Consider the following 16984-nt stretch of genomic DNA (forward strand, 5'->3'; position numbering starts at 1 on the left):
TGCGGCGTGGTGCGCGTGCGCGGTCCCGCCGCAGGGCCGGGGAGGGCGCGAGGCCGCCGGGGGCGCCCCGCGGCGTCGTGCGCGTGCGCGTGCGCGTGCCTCCCTCAGGGCCGGGAGCGGTGCGAGGCCGCTGGAGTCTTCCTGCGGCGTAATGCGCGTGCGCAAGTCCGCCGCAGGGCCGGGAGGGGCGCGAGGCCGGGGGCGGGCCGGGTGGCGCTCGGCGCTGCTGACGTACAACTGCCCGCGCCCCCCGCCCCTCCGTCCGGCCGCGGGTTGGCCGCAGCCACCGCGCTCCGCCCCCTTCCTCGGGGGACGCCCGGACGGAACCGATCGCGGCTGGTTTGAGCTGGTGCGTCTCCATGACGACACGCGCGGCGCTATAAATAGCGGAGCGGCGGCCCGTCGGCTTTGTCAGTCCCCTCAGCCTCCGCCGCCGCCGCCCCTCTGCCAGAGCTCCGGCGCCACCTCGGGCCGGCGGTCCTCCGCGGGAGGGAGCGAGGCGGCGGGCGGGCGGCTGACGGGGGCGGCCGGCGGTCCTGCGCGCTCGGCGGCGGCATCTCCATGGGGCTGGCCCGCGGCGCCGGTGCGCTCTAAGGTGAGAGGGGCGCGTCTGGGCGGTTGGGAGGCAGGAGGGGGGACGGCCACGTGTCCCTGCGCGCCGGGCCGGCGGCCGGGGGACCGACCCTGCGCCTGAATCCGTGAGGGACACGTGGTCGCGGAGCCGGCTGCGGGTCCCTGAGCCTGGTGGTCGCTGCCCTCCGGGGCCTGGTTTCCCCCGTGGAGGGGGGCGCCGACCCCCTGGCCCTGTGCGGCCGCCCTCGCCGCGGCCCGTCCTGCCCGCGATGGCCCCGGCTTAGGGCAGCCCGGGCTGGAGGGGGTTGCGTTTCACCTCTTCCGAACCACGTCAGTGAGTGTTCAGAGCCGGAAGCTGATAGGAAGGCCCGGGGTTCCTTCAACCGCTATTCTTTTTTAAGACGCGCGTGGCAAGCCCGGCAGCAGGTGCAAGAGAGAGATGAGCGAGCCCGTGCAGGTCTCGGGCTCCCATCGCTCCTCTCACTTTTATTAGGATGAGGCACACCGTTTTGCCTCGTTGTCCTGGAATTTTGTGTCCCTTAGTTTTCGCGTGCAGAGGAAATGACCCGGTCTCGAAATTGGCCGGAGTTGCTGGAGCTAAGAGAGCCTGGTAGTAACTGTGGCAATAAAGTCTCCGTTCGCTGTGAGTTGCGATTGTCCGTTTAAGGAGTCTTGGACTTCGCGATTGAAGAAAAGCCTAGAATGTATAAGATCGCAGGTCAGGCGAGCAGACCCGCAGTTGGGAGGCAGCCCTCCGGTTTTCAAAAGAAAGCTGACGGTGGTTGTTTGAGGATCCCAAGTGATTGGGGAACGTATGGAGAGCACAGCCTCTTGAAACGTCTGGGGAGGACAAAGAATGTGTTGACTTCACGTAAACCTGAAACTGGGCATAATTTAGTTGACTTGTGAAACGTTTTCCGTTCCCTTAAATCAGTCTCTTGTAATACTTCCCAGTTGGCAGCAAAGAATTTCGTAGCAGAAAAGTGCGATCTTGTGCTAATTGACTCATCATTTTAAGGAGCTTAGCTCTACAAACACCGGAAGGTGGGATTTCTTTCTGTTGCAAGTTATTAAAGTAAACCTTTAGAAGGTACTTAGTGCAAAGTAATGAAAACTTCCCAGGTGTAAGCTTGAACATTGCCTAAAAGATAGGCCCTAACAATGACCCTGTCTGCCCCTGAGTGGCCTACGCTGTGTGTTATTCACACGGCCGAAAAGGGTTTGCTGTCCCCTTAGTCCCCTGCCTGCCTCTAGGGGTGCTTTGGGCGACGTAGGAGGCTGCTAGTGCCAGAAAGTCACGTTACATTAGGTCAAGTCTTAAAACAAGTCCTACCTGCATGGGTTTGGATTTATGGCAGGCTCGTCCCCCTGGGCCTCTCATAGTGCCCCATGCCAGAGCCAACCGTGGCCCCGAACCATTGCCTGGCCTCCCTGCCGTAGGCTGCAGGCACTGAAGCGGGTCGCACAGTGAAAACAAAGTCCCCTGCCTAGCAGCAATTAAGTAGGTTAAAATCGGTAATTTTAAGATCACTCCTTTACCAGTGTCCCATTTCGTGAAGGCCAAGGACAGTGGCTCAGATTGTGACGAGCTTTACTTCTGCTTGTTCATAATCCACGTACGCTTCTCTATTTTTGTTATTCGTAAAGTTAGCCAAAAATTAACTTCCATGTGATTACTGTCAGTAGCTAAGCAAGTGTTAGGGTGCCTGTGAGGACAGAAGAGGTTGCCAGAGTTGTGCTCACTGGACACGAGCCAACCCTGACTCCAGAATGCTGATTTCTGATCAGATACAGCAGCCATGGTGCATTTTCTTGATAGGAAGATTGTACTTTTTTAAAAAAAAACACATGCCCGGTATGAAAATAAAATAGCATAAAAATTCATAACATTTTTAGGAAACTTAAGAGCACTCAGTAAGTTGAGCCTTAGACACTTCCACGATGCCTTTTAGTCACTAAGTTACTCTGTGCAAGACTTAGTGAAAATAGGAAATACAAGATGTTTCTATGGTGCCTTTCTGTAATTAGCGTAATGCTGTTTTAAGCTTCTAAAAAGCTAAAGCATCTCTGAAATCAAGTAAACTGACCACTCTAAAATTTTGTCCACGTTTGTGAACTAAGTGAAGATTCTGAAACCGGCTTTCTGTAGGTTTTTTAGCAAAAATATTTGCAATGCTTATTTTGGGATGTGCAGGGCTGCATATGGAATTTTAGCGTGGGGCTTGAAAAAGGCTAGTGTTGAATCTGGTGTCCACTTGGATGGTGTAGAGGTTTGTGGGGTCATGTGACTTCCACCTGGAATAATGCGATTCCCGAATCCAGGGAGCGAGCTGTCTGCGGGGGTGCTGGAGTAGCCCGGCTTCCTGTGTGTGTGCAGTCCGTGTCTGATGTTTCAATTTGATGTGTTCCCAAGGGAGACGGCGACTTCTGTGTTCATCAGAACTTTTCCACTGCTGCACCGAGGGCACGCCCTTCCTCAGGGGGGCTTGGGATCCCGGAAAATTGCCTTTGTGAAAAGCTGGCAATAATTTCTTTAAATTCCGTCTCTTAGTTTTCCACGTAAGTATCCGTGGTTGCTACAGGTTATTGTTAAGAATTATTAAGTGTCGCAGTGAATTCTGAGTGAATTTCTCCACCCCTTTTGCAGTTTGTTACGTTTCAGAGGAACATCAAGAAACCATGAACAGCTTTAGTAATGCAGAGTTTGACTGCCATTTCCTCGATGAAGGCTTTACTGCCAAGGACATTCTGGACCAAAAAATCAATGAAGTCTCCTCTTCTGTAAGTATATCAAGTCCATGCTGGCAGTGCAGCTTTGAAAATGCTGGGCAGATGAGTGGGGAACTTGAGTGGGAACCTTAAGGAAATCTAATGGAGCTCAAAGGTCTTGTTAGGGAGTTTGGGATTTATTAGCTGTGGATCACCCAGTGGTAATAGTGATATTCGTGTCAGTGACGGGAGTAAAAAGATGAGGGTTCACTGAGAACGATGGGAGAGAAGAGGGGCCGCATGTGGGATGTATTATTAGGCTGCTGCTGAGTCCCCTGCAAACACTCTTTCTGCAGGATGATAAGGATGCCTTCTATGTCGCGGATCTGGGAGACATTCTAAAGAAACATCTGAGATGGTTAAAAGCTCTTCCTCGGGTCACCCCCTTTTATGCAGTTAAATGCAACGATAGCAGAACCATAGTGAAGACCCTAGCTGCCATTGGGACAGGATTCGACTGTGCCAGCAAGGTAAGCAAAAGCGGCAGGGCTCCAAAGTCCTTCTATAAAATGGCGCTGGTGTTCCCAGCAGGACAGATCAAAGTTGTGCGTTTCTTGGGCAGCAGATCGTAGTGCGCAAGCTGCCCTGTTTTTCTGTTCTTTCGTCGATTAGCCGTGTGTATATAATGCGTGATCTATTCTTTTTCAGACTGAAATCCAACTGGTGCAGAGTCTCGGGGTGCCTCCGGAGAGGATCATCTATGCAAATCCTTGTAAACAAGTGTCTCAGATTAAGTATGCTGCCAATAACGGAGTCCAGATGATGACTTTCGACAGTGAAGTGGAGTTGATGAAAGTTGCCAGAGCTCACCCAAAGGCAAAGTGAGTTACTCCGTTTTGAGGGCAGGGTCAGGTATGGGGTCTGCGGGTTGTCAAACTCAGATTTCCGGTTTTGAGATTTCTGTACCTTAGTAAAGTATAAAAGTGTGCTGCGTCGGGCAGAGTCGAAAATCGGAAAACTTCTTGAGTGAAACCGTGTGAAGCCCAAACCGCAGGATATCCGAGCCACAGAGCCTTGTTGTTTTAACCGTGGCTGTAAGCGGTCTTCCGTCATGGGAAATTTCATACGATCTTCCTGCTTCTAGGTTGGTTTTGCGGATTGCCACCGATGATTCCAAGGCAGTCTGTCGCCTCAGTGTTAAATTTGGTGCCACACTCAAAACCAGCAGGCTTCTTTTGGAACGGGCGAGGGAGCTAAATATTGATGTCATCGGAGTCAGGTGAGCTCTTGGTGGTGGCATAGACGCTAAGATCTTAGTGCACCTTTCATAGGTCTTCTGTAAATGGTTCTTTTCAGAAACAGCAAGAAATCATATATTCTCCTTTCTTTGCCCCAGCTTCCACGTGGGAAGTGGCTGTACCGATCCCGAGACCTTCGTGCAGGCCATCTCCGACGCCCGCTGTGTCTTTGACATGGGGGTGAGTATATGTAAACCCAAATGTGGGGGTGGGAGGAGGGGGCAGGGCTGACAGTGACTAGACTTCATTCTAGAATTAACCTGGGGAGGTACCCCATATTCCAGAGGCTTAAATCCATCTGCATAGAATTTCAAGACTGGGTATCAATCTGACTACTCGATTGACCGAATGTTCTTGACTCCAGGCTGAGGTTGGTTTCAACATGTGTCTGCTCGATATCGGTGGCGGCTTTCCTGGGTCTGAGGATGTAAAGCTTAAATTTGAAGAGGTAATTATAATAAAGCTAATATTCATAGCTATTTTCACAAGTTCCATTTTGGAGTGTTTTGAAACTTCTTTAAGTGTTTTAACTAATATCAAAAGAAATTGTACAAAGATAAAAACAATGTTTTGGTGGTAGTATTTTCAGTAAGTTCTGTGCTATTTAAAATTGTATGTAATATCCTTTGGTTTTGTAAGCCAAAATGAGTCCGTTTCCCCCAAAATCTTGGAAAACAGTTGATTATGTTAGGAAATGTTGCTGTGGAAAGTGAGCACGCAGACTTTGGTACATCATTACCCCAAGTGTGCTTTTTCTCGGTTTTGTATTTCTCTTTAGACATTCTAATTGTTTAGTCACTTAGGAAGTTAAAGTGGACATACTGTTAATTGGACCATTACAGGGTGGTTGAGTTTGTGAAATAGGCTCACCTTGTAAAAATTTTATGAGACAGGCAGGATGGTTTCATCCTATTGGCATGTATTGGACAGATTAAAGTATTCAGGCCCCTTGAAACCTTAGTAAGCAGTAATAAATTTATACTATCACTCGATCGACTCACAACCCATAACATCTTCTAAAGGACAGGGGAGTGTCCGGAGGGGAATCCAGATGAAACCACGGGACACGCAGGCTGGTTTTTAGGGAGATGTCTGTTCTCTTGCCGTTGTTGCTCGATCCTCAACCTCCCTGCTGGTGGCTGCGTTCACCTTTTTTTATTCTGTTACTTCCCAGAGCACTGGGTTTTGCTCTTCCGTGCGAGTTCCCCTTGATGATGACCGTTCTTGTCTCTCTCTCCTAGATCACCAGTGTAATCAACCCCGCCCTGGACAAGTACTTCCCGGCAGACTCGGGGGTGCGAGTCATAGCTGAGCCCGGCAGATACTACGTCGCGTCGGCTTTCACGCTTGCAGTTAATATCATTGCGAAAAAGCTCGTCGTAAAGGAACAGACGGGCTCTGATGGTGCGTATAAAGGATGAATCCTTGCATGCGTAACTGTGCGTTGGTACAAAACATGGTAATTGAGACCAGTCTTCCTTTCCAGATGAAGATGAATCGAGTGAACAAACCTTTATGTATTACGTGAATGACGGAGTGTACGGATCATTCAATTGCATCCTTTATGATCATGCACACGTGAAGCCCCTTTTGCAGAAGGTACCTTTTTTTTTCTAAGTTTCTTTTACTCGTTTTGAGAGAGGGCGTGTGGGGAAGGGGCAGGGAGGGAGGGAGAGAATCCCAAGCGGTCTCTGCGGTGTCTTTGCAGAGCCCAGCGTGGGGCTTGAGCCCACGGACCCGCGAGATCGTGACCTGAGCCAGAATCAAGAGTCGGACGCTTAACCGACTGAGCCACCCAGGCGCCCCTGTACCTTTTGAATATAACACATACACCAGTTAAAGATGTTTGGTCCTAACAGGTGTAACTAGGCATATTTTTCTGTCTTAAACGCAGAGACCCAAACCAGATGAGAAATATTACTCAACCAGCATATGGGGACCAACGTGTGACGGCCTTGATCGCATCGTCGAGCGCTGTGACTTGCCCGAGATGCACGTGGGCGATTGGATGCTCTTTGAAAACATGGGTGCTTACACTGTTGCTGCTGCTTCTACTTTCAACGGGTTCCAGAGGCCAACCATCTACTACGTGATGTCGGGGCCGACATGGTTAGTGACCAGAGTCTCCGTGCACGTATGTGGGTCTCGTAAGAATAGATTTCTTCTTGGGTTTTTACTGGTTCTTGTCTGGTTGAGTAAGACATCGTTCTGTTTAGATTTAAATACAGTGTTTCTAAAAAGTTTATTTTCTGCCTGTATTAAGAATATGTGCTTTCCAGAGTTTGGAAAATACAAACGGAAAGAAAATCCTCCTGATACCGATCTGTATTTCCTTTCAGATTTTTGCAAAGGTGTAACTATTTCAAAAAAGAGCAGTTAGGGTATTTCTGTATGACTAGAATATTTTGACAGGTGTGTACGGCCTGTGGTTTCCCCGTTACCAAAAGAATGGTTGTGAAGAAATGCTTGCCTTAGAAACGCGTTGAATTGCCTCCTGATGACATAGTAACCGAGGAAGTAAACGGGCTCGTAAAGAAGTTATTCTCGTGGCGAGGCTGCCCGGGTCGGTGATCGGGGTTTCTGACTGTGCCACTTCTGTCTCAGGCAACGGATGCAGCAGATCCAGAACCACGACTTCCCGCCCGAAGCGGAGGAGCAGGACGCGAGCGCGCTGCCCGTGTCCTGCGCCCGGGAGAGTGGGATGAAGCGCCCCCCGGCCGCCTGCACCTCGGCCAGCATTAACGTGTAGGTGCCGCTCCTGGAGCCGCTCACTCGGGAGTTTAGCTTGAATTCTGGGATTGGGGGGGACCGTCTAACTTAATTACCGCTAGTTTCGAAATGTCTTTGCAAGTAGGGTTGGCACGGATGCAACAATACGGAAGACTAGGAGTTGGGGTCACTTATCTGTGTTCCTATGGAAACTATTTGAATATTTGTTTTATACGGATTTTTATTCACTTTTCAAACATGCTACTAAAGAGTGCCCCTCAACTGCCGAGCAAGCGTTTGTAGCTTGTGCGTCGGCAGAACGGGCCGAAAGCTTAGTGCTGTGACCGGTTTTAAAAATAAAGTATCTTGAAATAATCGGGCATTGGGGAATTTTTACACCGTGTCCATTCCAAACGGCTCATCCCGAGTGTGTGTTGTGAGGGGGGGACCGATGTTTTGCCCCACTGCCGAGAAGGTTGTCGCCGAGGACTTGGGAACCGAACCCGTGGTTTTCGGTATTTTGAAAAGCCATCAAAATTCCCTTCGTCCTGTTGAGCGTTTTTCTTTCGAGTACGTGAGTTTTGTAGAAAGCTGGCCGCGCATTTGCATAAAGAACAGTGGACCCGGCCCACGTGCAGGCGGAAGGAGAAGCGTGGACGAGACAGGCCGTGCCCTCTGCTGCTGGCCCGGGTCAGACCCCCGAGTGTCCACAGAAGTGGCTGGTGGAGGAGGGCCCAGAGCCCCTGGTTGACTGATTGTCGCGTCAGGGCTTGTGCCCAGGGAAGGAGGGCCCGTGAAACCCCTTGCGTGCTGCCTTTGGGCCCCACCTTTCCTTCCCGCCCGTCTTCTCTCCCAGGACAAGCTGTGTAGCTACGCGATAGGAAAGCGGTACAACGTTTGGCGGTCAACTTACTTTAATAAATTCGACGACGATTATCCCGCGTTGTAGAGTTCTACCTTCTTTGACCTCGTCCGCTGGCTTTTACGTTCTCTTCCTCAACTCCAACCCCTCCTGCCCAAAAAAGGACAGCAGGTGACCCCCAAGACGGGAACGTCGAATCCCTGCAGTAGCTGTACGTGGGGAGGGGAGGCCTGGCTCTGGTAAGCCGCCGGCCCCCACCGGTCCCCGAGCGGCGCCGCGTGTCTGGAGGCGCACAGGAAGTCCAGATGGGAAGGCTGCGGCTCCTCTCGGGGAGAAAAGGAAGCCGAGCCCGCCAGCTCCTGCTGTGTGAGTACATCTGCCGAAGGATTTGCGGGGAATGGCTTCTGTTTCCTAAAAAGCCACCTTCCCCCAAGACCCGAGTTGCACATGGACACTGCGTCGCTGTGATGGCCGTTGCCTCTTCCTCGGCTGCTCGGCCAGACTTGGGCTGGGCTCGTCCCCAGCTCTGATCTCCCTTCTTAGGCCCGCGAACATATTTTAGTTGTCAGATGTGAGTGATACCTCTCAGGAGCTGCGTACGAGATACAGGTCTGGCTGGAGTTGGGGCCGAGGGGAGGGAGAAGCCTCTTCCGCCGACACTTTGTCCCGCTTCTGTGAGCACATCCTCTTGTGATTCTTCAGGGTGTTCGTGGCAGAGGGGTTGGCGTTGAGAAGCGGGACTAGTCACCAAGCGTGGGAGCTCGGGACATCAGGTCTTTCCACTTCAACAGGAAGGAAGGATGACCTTGTAGTGGTAGCGGTGAACTTGGGACGGAAGAGAGAAAGAGGGAGAGCGTACTTCCTCACTCAAAGTGTGCCAGGGACTTGGAAACTGCTCTTAGCAGCGAGGTAAAATGCATTCCAGACAGCTGGCTGGTGGGGACAGAAGCGGGCGCGGGTCACCCGTTCTGCCCACACAGCAGCCTCAGCCCGACTCCTGGCACCCTGCTGAAGCTGCTCGTGACCCCCCGAGTTCCTGGGCTCTGCCAGGGCCGCACTCGGGTCTGGAGGGTGACGGGGCCTGGCCCCGGGCCCAACGGTCTTCACTCCTCCTTACACCCGGGAGGAGGCAAGTGAGTTCAGTCAGGACGGAACTCTCAGGTGCCGGGTGTGTGTGAACACTCCTCCAGAGACCCTCTCGGGTCCCGGTTCGCCGTGCAGGGCTTAAAGGTGGCACTAGCTAGTCATTCACAGAAACTGGATGTTTTCTAGACTTGCAGCGTGAGGTCAGTGAGGACAGTGGCTCTGGGCCTCCACCAGGGCAACAGGTGAATTTTCCCTCCTGAAGGTGCTGGAGACCAGACAGGCCTTCCGTGGGGAGGGACCCAGGGGTTTCCAGCTGTTGGTCTAAAGTCCAAGGTCCAAGGCAATGGTCTCTGGCTCTGCATTCTGTTCATTGAGGGAGCATCTGAGAAATACGGATCGCCGGGCCCGCCGCACACTCCGGAAACGGGGCACCCACCTGAAAAAAGCAAGAGTCTCCCCGACTCAGTCCTTCCACGGCACATCCTAGGTGACCGTCGTAGCGGGTTAGACCGCCAAGCGAGAAGACATTTGAAGTCAAAGAGGTACAGGACCGACGGGAACCACAGGAACGGGGCTACCTTTCTTCGTACCGGAAGAGCTGCGGTAAATAAAGGGACGAGACGACAGGACGTAGGCAAGACACGAACCTGGGTCCACAGAAAAGAAAAGCCTTTGGGCAGGAGGTCCCCAAGCATGAGAGAGGACGTTAATGTGCCAGATGAGCCTGGGTCGCCGGCTTAGGTGCACTGACATGCTAGACGGAAGGGGGATCGTGAGGAGGCAATTTGGCAATGTGAAAAACAAGCCACGCTCTCTCACCCGGCAATTCTAAGAATTTTCCGACAAACCCTCTTACAGGCTTTTCACTGTGCGTCGTAACAGCACATGTGGGACACGACCCGCGTGCCCAGGAGGGCGCCGAAGATCAGTGGAACGGGCCGGTGGCTGCCGGAAGGACGCAGGCCTACAGGGGCCCATCTCCCAGCTAGAGAGGGAGTGGGGTGGGGGGCAGCGGGCAGTGTGCCGCTGTTGAAAGCCATCCCAAAGCACACCCCCACCCAATTCTGTGTGTGGCCACACACGCGCGGATGGGCACAGAGGCTTTCCAGAAGAGCCCACAAACTGGTGGTAGGAGAATCGGGGCCTGAGGAGCGGGGTGGAGACTGCATAGGTGCTTTCACACGTGTCTGCGCTGATCTTAAATCACAAGTCTCCCAGGTGAGGAAAGGGGCTCAGAAATGAGTGGCTCCAGTCCCACGGCTGTGGACAGAGGCAGGACATGTGACTCCCGCATCCGCTTGGGGCGCTTTTCCTAGCCTACACATACGTTGCTGAATTTGAAGCCCAGAGAGGCCAAGTGACTCGTCCAAGGGAAGCCAGCGAGTCCAGAGGATCTAAGAGTAAATAGGTCTCTGCTTCCCTGGCCAGTCTGGCTCCTGGCCACTTATTGAAAAGAGCCATGGCGGGAACGATCCTCTCTCCCTGCAGCGGTGGGGACACCGCTGTCCCTGTCGCCCGCTGCCTCGGTCTCCTTCCCCGCCTAGGGCAGCAGCGCCTCTGGCTCCAGAGCCCTGCTCAGGTGGGCACCCGTTGCTGCACGGACGCGGCCCCACCGTGGCCTGTCCCCGTGAAAGGGAGGCTTTCGGGTCCCTCACGGGCCCTTATTACAAAGCTCAGAATTTAGTGCACGGACGGAAAACCTCTGAGAAATCCTTGCTGCTGTTTCTGGGGGAGGATTTTTTTTTCCACCCTCATTGCTAACCCTAGAATGGGGAGGGTCACGACCAGAGGTGGCCTGTGAGGTGGCCGGGCCCCCAAAGCTTCCGACCTGCCCCCCGGGGACTGTGCACACTCTGCTCCTTGGCTGGACAAGTAGCGTCGCCGGACTCAGCAAATAAACATGGAAGCTGATGCGTGGGGCGTGTATCTGTTTATCTGAAATTCAAATTTAACTGGGCTTCCCGAGTCCTGGGTATCAGGAGCCCGGCCTCAGCCTCTGTACGCTGTGTGGCCCACGCAGAAAGGTGCTCCTCTGAGCCTGTGTCCCCTTATCTGTCCAGTGGAACGGGGACAGAAAGCGGTATAAAGCAGGCCCAAGCGGCTCTGAAACCAGGCTGGGAGGCCTTGGGGATCGGCACGCCCGAGCCTGAGACAGCCCTCCCGGCCGCAGCCACCAGGGGGCAGCAGCGCCTTGTGTTGGAGGTTCCTCGGCCCACTTGGGCACTGAGACCAAGCCGTCAGGTCATTCAGTCACTCAACAAACGCTGGGGAAAGGGGCTCCAGCCAGCCTTGTCCACAGCCACTGCCCCAGTAGGTGAAGCCGTCTCCCGGCCCAGCCACTGCCCCTCCTGTCTCGGTTACGCCAGCCCAGTGAACAGCCCACGGGGCCCTGCAGCCTGTCCTTGCTGCCCCAGCCTGTCCGGGGTGGGTTACACCCCCAGCCACCTACCGAGGTGCCCTGGTGATGCCGCCCCCTGCCCCTCCTGCCCTAGCCCTGCGGGCCATACAGGTGGGTGTGGGAAGAGGTGGGGCAATGTTCTCTGGGGCCCCCACCCACTGAGCTGTCCTCGAAGCCAGGATCCAGGTCCCGTGGGTCTCCATGCATCAGTGTCACCCCCTCCGCGTCTTCGCACGGTCCCAGGTCCGTGTCCTTCCCACGCCAGAACTGCCCCCTTGGGGGTGTCTTGTCCTAACCTCGGCCCTGGCCTCACGGCCCCACATCTGCGGGATCAAGGGGACACTGGCGGCCACTGCTCTGAGCTGGGGAGTCTGAAGAGTAGATAGCTGCCCCCTGCCCCAGGGCCCCTCCTCCTGCCGACGCGCAGGGTCCAGGTCACCCTGTGTTACAGGAGAGGACAGGGAGGACCTTGTCTAGCGTCACATGGCTCATTGGTGGCCACGCTGGGACTTGAACCTCGGCCTCTGTGTCCAGGGCCCTCGTGGTGCAGCTGCAGGGGGTCAGAGGGGCCACGGGCTGATTCCCGTTGGTCTCCTCCTGGGCAGCTAATCCTGTGCTGGGCATCCAGGGGCAAAGGTGACCGGAAGGAAATGAAGTGACAATATAAGGGGAACGGCACTGTGAGGGGAGTATGGGGGGCTGTAGGGACTATCTGGGGAGAGGTGGGGTGGCTTTCCGGAGGAAGGGACATTTGCATGTAGTCAGAGGAAGGGCCTGGTGTGTGGGTGAGTGTGAAATTCCAGGAGGAGGAGGCAGGAAGGCCACTGTCACCCCACCTGGGGACAGGAGCAGCGGCAGAGCTGGGCCAGGCTGAGGGCCACGGACAAGGTGGATCGCCCCTCCCCCACCCCCCGCCGAGTGAGCTGCCGGGGCTTCCACACGGCCTCCCCCACCTCTTCAGGAGCCACCCGCTTGCCAACACAGTCCCAGGCCAGACGGACCGGACTCTGGATGCCACATCTCTGCCCGGGACGTGCCTGGATGTGTGTCCACGACCCCTCCACAGAGGACAGACACTCCAAACTGGACCTCGCCAAATCCCCGTGGGCACTCAGGCACAGGCCATGTCACTGGTCCTTCCCCAGGCACGCACACAGTGCAAGGGGCACCGTCGGGGGTCGGGATCTGGCTAGTTCTGATTCTGCTACTGACGTCCTGGGACCCCACGGGCTGAGGGGCCTGACTGTTGCTGCTAGTAGAGTCTTGGGAGCCCGTGGGGGGTCTGTGGGGCCTGTCCATTCCCTTCCCGGGGTCTCGTCTCGCGGGCAGGTGGCGCAGGAGCGCGAGAGAGGCCCTTGTAAACAGAACGGCGCTGTGAGAGCAGGACAGCGGTGCGGGGACCTGGGCATGCGCGCAGTGTGTGTGTGTGTGTGTGTGTGTGTGTGCGCGCGCGCGCGCGCTCGAGCTGTGAGCTGTGGGGACACCCAGCCCAGAGGCCAGGATGGGCCCTAGTGTGCCCTTTCGTGAACTGCAGGGGTCGGGTGGCCTGGCCATCCTCAGAGTCTGAGCCCAGGGAGCCCCCCAGCCCCCAAGGCAGTCTTAGAAGCTGCTAGAAAGAGCCCAGAGGCGACGGAGGGGGAGAGCCCTACTCTTTACCCTCCAGGGGCGGCGGACTTTCCTTCCCAGGACCCTGCGCTAGTCAGACTGCACTCACCCCGGCCCCGCGCGGCTCCTCTGGCCCCTGGCCCTGGCGGTGTCTTGCCGGGCCGTGTCCCCAGCTCACCCTTGGGCGTGTCTGCTCCTTACACACACCTCCCTCCAGGCCCAGCTCGCAGTGTTCCTGCACCACTGTGTCTCCAACGTCTACTCTGCCCTCACCCCTTCTCCTCTGAGAGGTCTTCTGGGTGTCCCCCAGGCCCAGGAGAGGGCTGCACCAAGGCACCAGGACTCCATGAAGATGCCCCAGCGCATGTGGCCTGAGGGCTCTCCTCTCGGATGCCTGAGTCTCCCCTCTGGCCAGCGGGCTCCTCCGGGCAGACTGGGCTTTGTTCACTGCTGGCCCTCAGCCCAGGGCAGGGGGGCTCTGGGGAAGGTCAGGGACAGGAAGAACTCACACACAAACTCCCCTTCCCCCAGAATACCTTCCGTGGGCCTGCGGTCTCCCTGTCAGAAGGCTGATGGCTTCTGTCCCCTCCTCAGGGAGCTGCGATCAGACCGGAAGCCAGTGTCGGCCGTCCAGCGTGGGCCCGCCAAGTGTGGGGAACGAAGCTGATGGCCCCCGGCGGTGCCCAGTACAGGGCCAGGCCCTGAGAACAGGCCCGCTGGGAGGACACAGGCCGTGGCGGGGATCGGCCACAAATGTGGCCCCCTTAGGGACCCAGGGACTTTTCCCCAGATGCTTGGGGCCCTGAAGGTGGCTGCAGAGGGCTGACAAGGAAGCATGGACCAGTCAGCTACCTGACGGCCATTCTCTAATTGGGAGGAGATACACACAACTTGGGCCCTCGGGAGCTTCACCTGGGTTCTGGTCCCAAATCCGCCACCCCCTTTCTGGACCAAGTCACTTCTCTAAACCCCAGGTGGCCCGTTTGTACCATGTGGGCGGTAATGCTACGTTGCATGTCGATGGGAGGTTGAAATCAATACACTGAGCAGTCTCCGTCCTAGGAAGCCCTCGGCAAACGGGGCTCATGGTTTGGCGACTTATGCCGGTTCCCACAGAGGAGGCCAGCCTACCCAAAGAGATAAAGTCTGAGGCTGCCTTCATAAAAACCCAGGGTTCGGAGTGAGGGGGTGATAGTACCACCCTCATGGGGGTTGATCACGACCTGCCCAGATGAGCAGCCTCGGACACGGCTCCCCCCACCCCGCCCCACCCTCCCCTCCACATCCCAGGGCTTGCTTCCTTAGATTCTAAACATTCTCCTGTATCAGGAGTTGTTCCTATCGCTGTATTTAATCCGTGAGCACAGGACACTGAGCCGGGGTGTCAGAACAACTGGAAAAGTTCCACGGAGATACCACCCTGGGCCGGGGGTGCTCGGTCCACACGAAGGATGGAGGGCTGAGCCACAGCCTTCACGCAGCCTCTGGGGCACATTGGGATCCTGTGTTTTCTGGGCGGGACCACAGGGGTCCCACAGAGTCATGGAAAACGCAGACTAGCCCGGGGCCATTTTCTCGAAGGCCTGCTTTAGACACATAACGTTATTAGCTCTGCAGTCTAGAGTCTAAGGGATACAGAAGAAACTCCCGAGGAGCTTTAACCAACGTGAGGTGCCCATGCAGGAGGGCAGAGGGTCTGGGCTCCCCCGGGGCAAAGAGAAGGCAGGACGAGACCCTTGTAGGAGGGTGGGGTGCAGGGAAGAAGGGGGCAGGCCCAGGCCTATAATTTGCAATGTAGGGAGGGGCAGGAGGAGGAACCTTCTAGCAAGCAGCTCTGGAAGAGCTTGCTCCAAGCCAGAGGATTCCTGCTGGGGAGGTGGCTCGGACCAGACAGCTTTGAATTCAGTTCTGGGTTCTTCCCCCCTCCGATGAGCTGAGCTCCCTGGCATCTGACCATCTCTGGGGCGACTCCCTTGCCCACAGAACTGCCCCCCTGGCTTCTGCGAGCTCCTGCTGGAGCAGGGTCCACTAGGACCCCCAGAACCACATCGTCCACATTTGGACAGAAGCCCTTGGGATGGTTAATTTTCTGTGCCAGTGGGACCGGGTCATGGGTACCCAGATATTTGCTTAAACATTATTCTGGCCGTGTCTACGTGGGCCTTTCTGGATGAGATAAACATTTCAGGTAGGAGACCGAAGAAAGCGGATGGCCCTTCCCAACGTGGGTGGGCCTTGCCCAGTTCGTTGAAGGGCTGACTGACGCAAAAGACTCGGTGAGGGAAATTTCGCTCTGAAAGTCTCGAGCTGGGATGTTGACCTCTGGCCGTCAGGCCCATCAGCTCTCCGGGGTGGGGCTCCAGCTTACGCCTCCCGGGGCTCTTCTGTGAGCCAATTCCTTATCGTAAATCCGTGCGTGTGCGTGTGCGTGTGCGTGCGCAGCTCTCCTGTGGGTTCTACTCCTCTGGACGATCCCGCTACGGCAATCCTTCCCATTATGTCACCTCTCCCCAACAAGCAGTTACCGACTTAACCTTTTTTGTAAAATCCAAGCCCCTCACTGGGAGGGGAGATGCCTCTGGGCCCGGCAGAGTCATCAAGGCACCACCTTGCCCTTGGGCAGCAAGCTGGACCCATCCCAAGTCACCTGGCCTCCCTCCCTCCGCCCCCACCCCTGGAGAGTGCCGCCCACCAAGGTCCAGAGCTGTGGGCACATAGGGAGATTCACCACGAACTGGGATCTGGTAATGCCACCGGCCCAGAATTCACCTTACAGGCAGCTCATGGTTTGTACACGGAGGCACGTACCTTAAAAGATGACTAAAGCCAACAAAACAGCCCCGGTCCCCGACAGCCTGTGAGGCAGGCTCCGAGCTACTACCCCCTTCTCCATTTCGCCCCTTCCACAGGGGGAGACGCTGAGGCTCTGAGAGGCCCCGCAGCCCACGGGCAGGTGTGACGGACACTGTGGGTGCCCATCTTGGAAACAGAACTCCGGTCCTGTTCCTGAAGGACACGGTGGGCCCTCCTCTGAGAGCCAAGGGTATATCCTGCCTGGCCGGTCACGGTCACTTCATGCCCCCTGCCAAGGCACGGACCTGGGTTTCAGCCAATGAGAGGCGGAGCTGGTGAGAAGGGGAGGGGTGGTGGGGAGGATTCTGGAAAGTTCTCCCCCCTCTCCAGGAAGAAGAGAAGACAGGCCTGCTTCTCTTCCTGCCTGTGGGATGCCTTGTGAGCCGTACCGTGGGGACCCCAAAGAGACAAGCGCGAGGACAAACGCGAGTGTGAGACTGGGGGGCGGGGTGGTGGGTAAGGTGGAGGGAACGTGGGGGGCCCAGGCTGCTGAAATTAGACAAGCCTACAGCCTTTGGACTTCTCGACCTGTGAGTCGGGTGGAATCACCTACGGCTTGGTTTTCTCCTGCTGGGACCACATGTGTCCCTCTGGTCATAGGCTGAGAAGGCAGGTCTCCCTCACGGCCGGTGCCGATGCCCCTGGTCCCCTCTCTGCCCTCGCCGGGCCTGTGTTGATGAAATGGGGGTGGGAGACGCTGGGGGGGGGGGGGCGGGGAGGGGAAGGCGGTCAACCCCGCCGGGACCAGTCCTCTTGTATTTCCACGGATATTTCTTGGCATTGGGCAGATATCGAACAGGCTGCACAGGATTTACAGACACAGTGACAGCTACGGGGACACCAGCGGGGCCCAGTTTACCAACGGCAGCTGCACCCGCTGAATCTACCTGG

At 55.9% G+C, this 16984-nt stretch overlaps 1 protein-coding gene and 1 non-coding gene across 6 annotated transcripts; both read left to right on the plus strand.

The window, feature by feature from the left end:
* The first annotated feature begins 385 nt into the window (after positions 1 to 385).
* On the plus strand, positions 386 to 16964 carry ODC1 (ornithine decarboxylase 1). Of its 5 annotated transcripts, none has more exons than XM_042982506.1 (14): positions 387 to 595; positions 2987 to 3132; positions 3221 to 3354; positions 3639 to 3812; positions 3991 to 4163; positions 4427 to 4561; positions 4679 to 4760; positions 4945 to 5028; positions 5822 to 5984; positions 6067 to 6179; positions 6475 to 6689; positions 7185 to 7325; positions 16424 to 16524; positions 16861 to 16964. In XM_042982506.1, the coding sequence occupies exons 3-13, from the start codon at positions 3253 to 3255 to the stop codon at positions 16473 to 16475; spliced, it is 1434 nt and encodes a 477-aa protein (XP_042838440.1). In that variant the 5' UTR covers positions 387 to 595; positions 2987 to 3132; positions 3221 to 3252; the 3' UTR covers positions 16476 to 16524; positions 16861 to 16964. The 5 variants fall into 5 exon arrangements, with proteins under 5 accessions (XP_042838442.1, XP_042838440.1, XP_042838441.1 ...); XM_042982507.1 differs by having other exon boundaries at positions 2991 to 3132; positions 16861 to 16958; XM_042982508.1 differs by lacking the exon at positions 2987 to 3132 and having other exon boundaries at positions 386 to 595; positions 16861 to 16958.
* LOC122237526 lies at positions 1909 to 2043 on the plus strand. Its single transcript, XR_006216128.1, has one exon. It is a non-coding gene; the product is annotated as a small nucleolar RNA SNORA42/SNORA80 family (small nucleolar RNA).
* Positions 16965 to 16984: the final 20 nt, after the last annotated feature.

This window comes from Panthera tigris, chromosome A3, assembly GCF_018350195.1.
Source record: "Panthera tigris isolate Pti1 chromosome A3, P.tigris_Pti1_mat1.1, whole genome shotgun sequence".
Lineage (NCBI taxonomy): Eukaryota > Metazoa > Chordata > Mammalia > Carnivora > Felidae > Panthera > Panthera tigris.

What these genes read in the sequence shown, in the direction of transcription:
- ODC1 (XM_042982508.1), top strand. Translation starts at nt 3,253, where the DNA reads ATGAACAGCTTTAGTAATGCAGAGTTTGACTGCCATTTCCTCGATGAA. An exon ending in ATTGATGTCATCGGAGTCAG is followed by an intron (nt 4,562 to 4,678) that starts GTGAGCTCTTGG and finishes TCTTTGCCCCAG; the next exon opens with CTTCCACGTGGGAAGTGGCT. An exon ending in GGAACAGACGGGCTCTGATG is followed by an intron (nt 5,985 to 6,066) that starts GTGCGTATAAAG and finishes CTTCCTTTCCAG; the next exon opens with ATGAAGATGAATCGAGTGAA.